General features: G+C 46.1%; 1 protein-coding gene across 1 annotated transcript in view; it reads left to right on the forward strand.

Annotated features, from left to right (window-relative positions):
• The window catches only part of SYNPO2L (synaptopodin 2 like), a 37,313-nt gene extending 30,258 nt beyond the window's left edge, over positions 1–7,055 (forward strand). Inside the window, exon 4 of the mRNA XM_039727329.1 lies at positions 405–7,055. Within this exon, the coding sequence (XP_039583263.1) occupies positions 405–2,740 (2,336 nt within the window). The 3' untranslated portion in view covers positions 2,741–7,055. The remainder of the gene's footprint in view (positions 1–404) is intronic.
• The last annotated feature ends 5,119 nt before the right edge of the window (positions 7,056–12,174 follow it).

Raw genomic sequence — 12,174 nt, forward strand, 5'->3', positions numbered from 1 at the left:
TTCAGGGTGATAAATAAATGGTAAAAATTTCCACAAGCAAGGGCAAGCACTACAAAAACATCAGGGTCTCTTGTTCACATGCTTCAGAAATAGGAAATTCCAGGTCTAATGAGGAAACTTAGACTGGCCATCAGAGTGGGAGGAGCTCCCTCCCCACACCTGCATTGACTTCTTGCATTGTGTTTGCAGGGAAAGAGAAAACTGCTCCTGATTTTCTACCAACAGTTTATAAAGACACCGTTTATAAAGACAGTTTATATAACCAGCAAAAGTGGAATGAAAAAGAAGGGCAAGGGATGTGTTTCCTCTTACGTGCACTAGAGCACCTATAGGCATTTCACTGTCCACCTTTGCCCACCCAACCTTTTCTGATCTCTCAGAGTGCCTCTTTCCATCTCTTTCAGAGCTCCACCGCCACGAAAGCATCCAGGAGAAGAATGTGAAAGAAGCCAAAACCAAGTGCAGAACCATTGCATCCCTGCTGACAGATGCACCCAACCCCCACTCCAAAGGGGTGCTGATGTTTAAGAAACGCAGGCAGAGGGCTAAGAAGTATACATTGGTAAGCTTTGGCAGTGTTGATGAAGACCGCTCCTACGAGGAGGAAGACGGAGTTTTTCCAACTAGTGAGTCTGAATTTGATGAGGAAGGTTTCTCTGATGCCCGAAGCCTAACTAATCACTCAGACTGGGACAACACTTACCTAGACATTGAAAAATCCAAATCTGACTCTGAACAGAAGGAAGAGAAGCAAAAAGGTTTGAGTGAGGCCTCAGGTAAAGGAGCACGATTATTTGAGCAGCAGAGGGAACGGGCTGGGAAGTACACAGTCGAGAAAACTCCAGTGCAGAAGAGCCCAGAGCTTGCCCCAGCTGCCCAGCCAAAGCAGGGCACAGTGAACGGAGATATGCCTGTGCCAGAGAAGGCAGACAATGTGCCCCTCAGCATCCACCTGGAAGCTGTGCAAGTGCCCAGCAAGCAGCCAGCCACTGTCCCCACTCAGCTCCTGACTGCCCCCAGCCCCACTTTCTTCCCTCCTCCCCCAAGCACCCCTGACTCCTTCACTGCAAGTTCAACAAGCATGTTCAACAGGTCTGCACGGCCCTTTACTCCTGGCTTTTCTGGCCAGCGTCCAGCAACATCCTCTGTCATCTTTAGGCCACCTGCACCCAAAAAACCCACTGAAAATCTGGGTGGGCAAAGCACAGTGGTTCCTCCTTTCTCACCTCTGGTTCCAGGAACACCGGCCAATGCACCAGTGCCAACACAGCGTGGTCCAGTCAGCTCCTCCACATCTCTGTATATTCCTGCACCAGGAAGACCAACATCACCACTGGAGTCACAGCCAAAAGTGGGAGGAGGCGCTTCAGAGGTCAAGCCTTCTGCCAACACTGCCCGGACATCCACCACCTCTATCTTTCTGTCAGCTCCCTCAAAGCCAGGAGGGGATATGGCCTCCGCAGCATCCCAGCCACGAGTCCCTGGAACAGCCTCTTCTTCATTGTATATTAGTCCAGCACCATCACAGCACATGAGAAGCAGTTCCCCTGTGCCAAAACAGCCTTCTCCTGCCATCACTCCAGCAATGCCACGACCTCCTTCAGAGCCCTTAACCTCCAGGGAGCAGAGGATTGCTGTGCCAGCTCCCCGCACAGGCATCCTGCAGGAGGCTCGCCGACGGGGCAACAAAAAACCCATGTTCAGTAAGATTGAGGAGAAGAAGAAGAATTCACCCAACCCTGAGCTCCTGTCTCTGGTGCAGAACCTGGATGAGAAGCCAAAGGGTGACCACCCTGCGGCAGGCTTTGAGTCTGGGCCTGAGGAGGACTTCCTCAGCCTGGGTGCTGAGGCCTGCAACTTCATGCAGTCCTCAGGCCGCAAGTTCAAGACCCCACCTCCAGTGGCCCCCAAGCCTCAGCAAGATGCTGGATTGGTAAATGGGGCCCAGGACATGCCTCAGCTTAAAGGCAAGGGGGCAGAGCTCTTTGCCAAACGCCAGAGCCGCATGGACAAATTTGTGGTAGAAACAACACCGAAGCCAGACTACAAGCCCAGGACCCCCTCTCCATCCCCTTCTCTACCCTCATGCTGGAAATATTCACCCAACATCCGAGCTCCCCCTCCCATAGCTTACAACCCAATGCATTCCCCTTTCTATCCCCTGGCAGCCAGCAAATCTCAGGCTAGCAAAGCAGAGAGCAAAGTGAAAAAGGCACCTGGCCAGAAATCAGGGATCAAGGTCATTGATTTAATGCGCCACCAGCCCTATCAATTGAAGTCAGCCATGTTCTGTTTTGGGGATCCCCCCAGCCCCAGCACTCAGAATACTCCTGGTCAGCCAACCCCACAGGCTAGCTCATCCTTCACGGCAGCCAAGCAGGTCCCTGTGAAAATAGCCAAGACCCAGGAGATTCGTCGCTTCTCCACTCCGGCTCCCATGCCAGCCTCCAGCAGCCTGGCACCCACTGTGCTTGTGCCCCGCTCAGCCACCACGCTGGATGAGCCATTGTGGAGAACAGAAATGGCTTCTTCTGCCCCTGCTACACCAGCACCCTTCCAGGTGGAGCTCAGCCCCTCCCCTAAGCCATATCAGAGCTCCCCAGAGCCTGGACAGGTGGGACAGGGACCTCCTCCAAACTCAGCCTCTGCCTCTCGGTTTCAGGTGGCCAGGCCCAAATTCTCTGCAGCAAGAACAGGCATGCAGGCCAATGTGTGGAGGCCAAGTTTTGGCCATCACTGAGGCAGGCACCCCTCCCATCCTGTCTGTGGCCCCGCAGAGATAGTGCTTGTTTTGTCTTTCATGTCAGCTCAGTACATTGGGATGAGTGACACAAAATGAAGAAAAAAAACCTCAAAAAAATTACTGCCCTTCTGCACCACTCCCTTCCCCAGCCTCCCTTTGGTCTCAGATGGGATGCTTCATGGAAAGGCTTACTGGCTGTGGCTACAGTAGGAGGAAGAATGTGGAGAGAGGGCACGTGTGTGGTACACAAAGACTGGGAACTCGTACACAGCAGTAAAACCCACCTCCAGAGGGGGTGAATGGCAGAAATTATCTCACATGGAGACACACATGAAGCAGTAGTTTTCCTTTCCTAAGGGCTTTGGAGTCACCCCTGTATGAAAGGAAAGTAGGAGGCAAGAGCTTTCCAGGAAGAAAGGGTGAGAGGTGGGATTACAGAGCAGAAGCCCCAGCTTTCCCATGAGACTGTTCTTCTCTGATCCTCCCAGTCTGTACACATTCACTTGTGTGTGCACACAGCAACACTCAGCAGGGAGTGAAAGGACAAGTGGGGCCTCACCTGGGACATTTCTCCCAGAATTCCCTCATGGGAAAAAAGGCAAGAGAGCAGAGTGAGCAGTGGTGTTTGACCATGAACATGTGGGCAGTGTGGCCTGTGCCTGAGAGTGCCCATGTGTGCCTGTTCCTCCAGTCACCAGCGCTGGGAGTAAAAAGGAGAATTATTCTAGCTGGTAGTAATCACCACTGTCAGGTCTGGAAATAGTTTGCCCAAGAGGGGCTTTGAGGGCACCTGATGGGGCTATCACCAGCTGCAGGAACTGCAGAAGGAAGTATCCATTTTTGAGGATACACAAAGTCAAAGTTAAGCTCAGGCAGTGTCTGGTTGGCACAAAGAAAGGCCCTGCAGCATCAGTCCCACTGAATAGGATATGGATGCTGTAAGTAGAAAGGTGGATTGCATGGGAAGAGGTACAGTTGGCTTTAAAACGAGGCAGGACTGAATATGCATTTGTTCATGATCTTTTTATTTAGTTTAGGACAGAAGTGGGGCTAGATTAGAAATGGGTCATGACATAAAACTTACTGAAAGCTTTGTGATGAGGGGAAAACAGAGGGCTTTTACAGACATTCTCAGCATGGAAGTGGAGGTCGGGAAAACAGAAAGTCACAAGTAAAACTTCATACAAAATGACTTAGGTATTATTGTGGGGTCTATTTGGTAAAAACTGAAGTGGTCTGAGAATCCCAGAGGAGCTGCACTCATACACATATACAGGGTTCAGTTTGCTGGTGATGCTGGGGAAACAGTACTGGTTATTCCTTGAATGTCCCAGGCTAGCCCCCAACTTAATCTCTACACTGCAGGCATACAGGAAGAAAGCACTGCCTTCCCAAGGAAGAATTCAGCATTTCAGTAGGGACTGTGCATGTGTATGTGCATGTCATCTGTACTCTGGTTTACACACCCCAGCCATTTACTTTCTGCTTGTGATCCTCCTTTGTCAGCAGCCACTTTTCCAGTGCGATCCCACAAGTACACCAAGAAAACATTACTGCTGTAGCACTGGCTCCAAACACAGCAGATGCCCCAGCTGCAGGGATAGGGTTTGCCACCTCTTTCTGGGTCAGGGTTGCCTAGGCTTTTGCAAAACCCAGAGGAATGTGTACAGGAGGTGGAAGGAGGGTCTCAAAGCCCTGTCTCCCTTGAGACAAGTCTCCCTCTCATTAGACTTGCACTTCTGCTTCAAGCAGTAGCCATTTTCTGACTGGACTGAGCACAAACTTTGCATATACAAAAGTGTAGGTTCTGGGGGAAAAAAGGAATGCAAGTGGGTCTGAAACCATCTGTATGCAGTGCAGCTAGTGTTGTTTTATATTAAATCTAAGCCAACCCTCCTGTGCACAGCAAGAGCTTATGATGTGTAGCCTTTTCATGATAGCTGGGGCTCTACTTTTTCTTGGAGGCCTGAAAGTCTTTGTCTGTGAGAACCTGGAGATTTTTCATGTGTGTTCTCCTATGAAGAAAAAGAAGGCTGGAACACCTAGCCAGCACCTCTGATCCTGGACAAGCTTGGGAGGGAGAGAATGAGAGACAAGGAGAAGTAATTCACAATTCTGCCTTCGAATCCTTCACACTCTGGCTGGACTTTTTGCACGCCTGTGTTTGCAGTGCACATTCCTAGTGGCCCTGAAACATATCATGAGCATGCTGGGAAGAGAGGAGGACAGAACTTACACCTTATTTGGCACACTATCAACGGTGGGAGAGGATTGTAAGAAAAGCCATGGGAATACCTTAGATTAATGGACAAAGGTGAGGCTGAGTCAGAAGAGATGCTGCATCTGGTTGCATCACATAGGAGCAGCCAACCTGAATTATGAGGAGACTGTGTCCCTGAAAAGCCCCAGAGAGGATGTCTTAGGAGAAATCATCACTGCAGAGTTAATTCAGATCACCGGAATCCATTTAGCTCCAGTGAAGGGGAGCAGCCATACTATAAAACAGATTATTGCTTTCTCACTCATCCTGTACTGCATTGCATTGCCAGTGTTTCTGAAAAAAAAAAAAAAAAGGATAAAAAAAGTTAAAAAAAAAATTAAAAAAACCAAACCAACCAACCAAACAAACCTGTGTGCAAACTGAACCTCTGTGACTCTTCCCAAACATGGAGGGAGGAATCTTCTATTTTATCTAGGAAAGCTCTACGAAGGAACTCAAGAAGTAGCAGTGCTCCAAAAGCTTTGTCTCTCACCTTGTGGAGTGTTGTCTGTCCCTGGCTAGTGATTCAAGCCATTAGCCTTAGACAGAGAAGCTAGCCCAGGCTGAATGCATTACCAAACTCAGGTGTAGAGAGGGGTTGTGTGGACCAGAGGAAGGGTGCTCAACATAATTCTGCAGTCAAGAAACAACCTCAGAAAGTCTGAATCTTACTCCAGTATCCCTTTCCCTCAGGCCCCTAAAGTTAAGTGCTCTCAGGGCCTGACAGTCTCAGGAAATTCATTTTGCCACGGGAAAAATAGAGAAGTCTGGCCTTAGTATGTAAGGGAGATTGCATGGGTTTAGTATTTTAGTGATCCCACTCCAGATTTCTGGGAGACAATGGTTTCTGCTGAGGTCTGATTGCCAAACACCATTCAATGTTAGATATCATGATCCAAGTGAGTGGAATAAATGCATTTGCCCCATCATTTCTGATAAGAAATGGGCAGAAAATGAAAATTCTAGGTTTGACTGGAGAACAAATATTAAATATAAGAGCAAGGAAAATAGCCAGGAGGCTGGGAATCCTGCATTTTACTTACATCCTTGTTTCAAAGCTATGTTTAGAAGCAAAACCAAAGTAGTTTAATGGATTTCAGCCCCTCATAAACTTTTCTGGATCCTATGCTGACACAGGACTGATCTGCAGAAGGAGACGCTGTTGCAGATGAGGCCTACAGTGCTCATGGTGTATCCCAAATAAAGCCTGTAGCTGCAAGTAGCATGAGATGAGAAATAATACTGGGATGCATCTGTTAAGTTTAAAAGAAGAAAACTGATCTACTGCTGGCTTTAAGCAGCTCTGTTAATGTTTGCTCATGAAAATACTGTGGCTGGACTGTTAGAAAGGTCACAGGTGAGGTTACAAGGAATACTTTTGAAATTTAAGCTTGTCTTGAGCCTTTCCAAATGTCTAATTCCTCAGCTGTTGAACAAGCACAGACATAAACAGTTGTTTGACAAGTTTTAGCTCCCACATGCTAAGTTATAAGCTGGTAGGCCAAACCCCAGTGTTCCCTTGTTAAGTATTTGAAGATGTCTTCATGGGCTCTGATTTAAAACTGCCTCTCATCCCTCCTCTCTAGCATGCTGCAGGCTACACATTGCAGATATGGCAACTCGGGGGTTTTATCTTTGCTTCAGAAGTAACAGTCCCTTCCCTCTCAATATATGGGAACACTTACCAGAGATAACCTCAAGATCCTGCAGCAGCTGGGAGGAAGCACCTCAGAAGAGACTGGTGTGATGAGGAGTCACTGACACCAGACATGAGCACAGTGTGAGGCAAATTTGTTCCTCATAAAGAATATGCTCCCTTTCTGCTAAATATCCAGCACGCCTACTAAACCCTGAAGAGACCCATCAGTGCTCTGAAAATGGGAGCCCAGCAGCAGTGCTCTGTCTGGTGAAAGAAGTGACCCCAGATTAACAGAGTTGGCATCTTTGTTTATGGAAACACCTTTTTTCCTTTTCTGTTTTGTCTTTTTTTTTTTCCAATTTACAATCACTTTCTATTTGTTTGTGCAGAGAAATAAACTTGTGATATGCACTTTACATGTGGCATTTTGTCACTTTCTTTGCTTTGCACCCGGGAGGAATTGCTATGTGTACAGCCCATGTATTCAGCACTACCTACTACAAATTGCTAAGGACAAGAGAAGATAAGGAGTTCAAGAAAGGATGGGATATCTCAGCAATAAAAACACCTAGGCTGGACTGAAAGCCTCTATACATTAAAATTTTGCTTTGCAAGCAAAACCTTAAGTGAGATCCAAAACTTTGGTACTACAGACTATAAAACACTCACTCACTGACAGGTTGAAGATATTTGTGGACCAGCCTGAGCTGGCCTGCTCCATCACTGCCCCTCAGCCTGTTCTAACCTAAACCCTACCCTCTGCTTGTAAATCCAGTATCAGTGGAAGTTGATCAGCTCTGATAAATACAAATATAAACTCACACTGAACAATTAAATTTAATATTAAACAAGATATCAAACAAGTCAGTCAGAAAATCAAATATATCCCATTGTATTCTCTGGCTCCAAATTAACTTAACCCAATTCATGTTAAAGCCTATTCGGTTTCTGGGTCCTAAGAGGTTCATTGTGTTCAGTTTAGGACAAGTGTTAGCAGGTTTCCTTTCCCAGACATATCTCACTCACAGATAGCAATTCCTAAGCACTGCAAAAGACTCTGGGATCAACTGTAGGATTAGACTGCAGGTCCTGGACATTTGTCCAAATATAATTTTGTGGATGTTTGTCAGATTAATTGCAAGGAGAACTTCCTTTTGCAGTGGCCCAGAGGAAGGTTGTAGGAATATCCAGCATATTTCTGATTGACTTGTCATCAGAAAATGCAGAAAAGGGCAGCAATGTTTGCTGATGCCCAACCTAAGCTTCTGTCCAACCAGAGGCACAGCCCCCAGAAAAGTGAGTATACAGATGCACAGGCTGCAGATTAGGACTGCATCTTGTTTTGCTTAATAAATCTGACATAGTAGGATTATGAGCTGCTCCAGATGGTTTGACACATTGCAGGACGGCTGCTGTATCTAGGGCTCTTAATTAAATTCCCTGTTAACCTCTGTAACCTTCTCAAGTGAGAGTCATTTCCTCTCAGAGCAGATCATGTCAGAAGGAGCCAGACAAACAGACTTTGAAAGGTGCAACAGGAGCCTGCCAAGCCAAAGGATTACTGAGCAGCTGTGCAGGAGCCCAGGGATTAACCTGGCCCTCAGCACCCATCTTAGAGAGAAGTTAAAACCAGAAAATAGCAAGGTGTCTAGCGGAGATATCTACCCCCAAACAACCCCACCCGATGGAAGGAGAATGTGCAGCAAAGAGCACAGCAGGGGAGCACGAGGCATACAGGAAAGACAAGGCTATTCACTCCCCGACAGCTCAGACCTACAGCTTCAGCGACCACTAGGTGTTGCCACTGCTCTGCTCTGAGTTACCTGGGCCTTTGGCATTCGCCTGATGTGGTGTTAAGTCTACAGGGTTTAAAATCTTAGGAAGTCCTTTCTTCCTAATCTATCCTCTTTTGACGTTCACATATGGTGTTGCTCAGTCCCACATACCACAGGAGAAGGTCAGGCTCATACCAGAGAGTTTTGGCAGCGAGGGGTTTGCTGCAGCTTGGAGGGAATTCCTGGGTCAGGCAGACAAACACGGGAACGGCAGCTATTTCCACACACACCCAGCTCTGTGGTCAAATCCTACGTGTTTCTGTCCCAGTCCTATGTGTTATCGTGCATTAAGCCCACTCAATGGCACAAAAGAGCGTGGCATTCACTATTTATCCTATTTTGGTGTACAGGTTTCTCTGATGTCCGTGTAAACTGGACCGGGTTAAGAACACATTAAATATTTTACAATAACAAAAGTTATATTTATTCTCCTATTTTGGTGCTACAGGTTTCTCTGATGTCTGTGTAAACTGGAATGGGTTAAGAACACATTAAATATTTTACAATAACAAAAGTTATATTTATTTCATCATCATCATCATCATCATCATCATCATCACCATAACAATAACCAGGTAAAAAGCACCAAATCAAGAGTTTCGCAACTTTTTTTCAGAACAGGTTGAATCATGTTGCAATCTGCTGTTTATGAATACTTTCAACAAAAATCAGTCCTGGGCATGAGGGAAAAAGAAGAGCAAGGGCAAGGTTTAATTCTCCATCTTGGAAAAATTGAAGTGGTGAAGACTGATGCTGTTTTCCTGACTTCTACATGATCAAAATGTGCTCTGGACACAGCTCTGCTGCTGATGCTTCACTGAAGTACTGCTTGTGTCCATCTAGCAGCATAATAAGGCAGATTTCACATGCTACTCTTTAAATAATTTTGTAGGCATTGACAACTTGAAGTTAGACCATTTGAAATTAGGTGTACAAGAATGTAGAGCGAACATAAATTAATTTTGAAGACACATGTCAGAGAAAGCAAAGCTTGGTTTAGGCTGTTCCTCAGATCACTTAAATGAAAGGTATATTTGGGAAGAGGAAGGTGGCCACAGTGAGATAAAGACAGTTTCTTGTGTGATTATAAACTCTGAAGTGGTGAAAAGTCCTACAGGCAGCACATATACTACCCCACTGGCATTAATGTAAATTCCTTAATGTAAATGTACTTAAGCAAGGATTGAATTTGGCCACCAAACCACACCACAGTCCAGGTAAACCCTTCCTTAAACAGAACTAAACCATCTTAAGCACAGCTTGTAGTGATTTAAAACCCTTAGCACTGACTAGTATGAATGGGTAGGATAACAGTAAGATAACAGATATCTTCTTCTGAGTTCATTGCATTATTGTTATTGGGGATAGCAGATTGTTACAATATTCCAGTGCAAAAAAGCCATTGATCTCCTGAACCTGGCACCGTGGCAGGACACAAGTGAAGTCTCTGCTAGACCCCCAATTGACATTTATAGACTTGTGAACTAGACATTCCTATGTCTCAGGAGAAACTGTACAGAAAGGAGAAATGAGCAGGATTTAGATCTCAGTGTGGTAACTGAAAATAAAGACATATAATTTTATTTGAAGTAGAGTAGGAGGTGAGAATCTCAGTTTAAGGTGTGTCTTGGTGCTTAAGTGTCAGACACAAGAGTGCTTTATACAAATCACCCTATAAATCCTGGTGCCATACTAACAGGTTCAGGGCTCAGGCTCCATTCAGTTCCTTCCAGATGCACTCTAAGGTCCTATTTCTCACCTGGTATATATATACTCCTCACATGAGACCTTGACTAGGCAAACAAATGTTTTGTTCCCATCAGACTATAGTTCCCATCACTCCTTAAATCTGGACTTTAGCATCCTTGGCCTTGACCCTGACTCTGCCTGCCTCTTGCCCTTTGGGCTGGGGATCCACAGCAGACTGTTGTCTCCTGGAGCTGGCTCACCCTGAACTGTCAGTGCCTTGTTCCTGGCCCTAATTGCAGGGCATGCCTGCTCACAGTCTGATTGAGATCCTGACACAGCATGCCTTCTCTTCATCTTGCTATTGCTTTTCCCTACTCTCTCTTGAGTTCTATAAGAGGGATCTCATCTATTTCCTGCTCACTTCCAATTACCATGGGGCACTCTGCTCCCTCCAGTATGCTCAGCTTCTCTCTCTGCAGCTGCCTGGGGTGGGAGGAAGCAGAGGGGCACCAGGTCATGTGACAGAGAAGAGCAATCACATACTTCCCTGCTACATAATCTTTTGGAGCTACACCATGCCTCAAAATCCATCAGGTTCCCACATGATATCCAGCTGGCATAAACTGTTCCCAAACTGTTCCCTAAGGTGTAATTTGTGCTCAAGAAGGCCCAGGAGATGACTGGAGAAATAAAACAACAGCTATAGAGTGGCCTGAAAACAGCTGCTGGAAGCAAGTAGAGAGGAGGCAGAGTTTAGCATCAGCCTAGTTACTGCAAAAAGGTGCCATATAATGGTAGCTGCATTTCTCAACTTCTCACCTGATGATATAAATCACATTAATTCCTCAGATGATTATCAAAATGGAGCTAGAAGCTTAAATTTAGAGGTAACTTACCTCATGCTTTTGGGAAAGGAGAGGCAAAGGGCTCTGATTTTAAGCAATAAAGCAGCACATTGTGTTTGTTCTCACTGTTCCCCCATATGCCAGCACCTTGTGGCAGGCGGTGTCTCCCTTGATAAATGATGAATGAGTGTTCAGAGCACAGGAATTTGAATAGGAGAGCAGCATCTCAAGGAGCACAACTGGACGTTGCAGCAGACACTGGGCACTCTGGCCAAAAGTCAAGCACGGTACTAAACCAATCCAGAATTAACAGGGTGAGAAAAACACTCCTGCTTGTACAATCTGCAGTGAGCAGGGCTTGGCAGCACCAAGAGACCCACTCCTCTAGGGCCACCTGCACTTGTGCACAGTGGGTGTGATGTGTGGACAGATGGTCAGCTGTGACAGTAGCATTTGACACCCTCCAGCTTTGTGCAGATGTAAATGCCTTCACCAGGCATGAAGCTCTGTGATGGTGCCCAGAGCAGGCAGTGGGTGTTTACAGTTTAATTGTGCTTATTTTACACTGGAACTGCTCCAGGGATTTGCTCCTGAATCACTGGCATGGGAGTGTGAGGGCAGGATCTAGGCTGGACATCACACTCTGGTGTCTCATCCCAGCTCAGTGAAGGATGCAGTGCTCTCGTGGGCAGTGGAAAGTGTACACCATGCTGTCACAGTAGATATAAATGAGGGAGAATCAGAGCTGTGAAATAGGCACAATGCAAGGTATACATTGTGGTTATATGGATGCAAGCAAGAGGAAAATGGGAAACTTTAGGCCAGGAGAATGCCATATGTGCCCTAACTCCAAGCAGGATATAAAAGCTGTTTTCCTATTGCCCATAGGAATGTTACAGCAGGCTTCTACAGGACCTTCTTAACAGTACTGGGGATTAACACATAGTGCTTTCAACCCAGTTATCACACTGCACAGTTTGATATGCATTTGGTGCAGGAAAAAGCAACAGCAAAGTGTGGGAAAAAAGGAAAGTGGCTATCTCCTGATGTCATATCAACTTTGCTTGCAATTCTCTGTGCAAATGATTTTCTACTATAATCACAACTGTGTTTTGGGTTTTCTTCTCTTCACTAGACTCTAGGATTATTCAATGGACAACTTG

The sequence above is a fragment of the Passer montanus genome, unplaced genomic scaffold, assembly GCF_014805655.1.
Source record: "Passer montanus isolate IOZ18808 unplaced genomic scaffold, ASM1480565v1 scaffold61, whole genome shotgun sequence".
NCBI classification, from domain to species: Eukaryota; Metazoa; Chordata; class Aves; order Passeriformes; family Passeridae; genus Passer; species Passer montanus.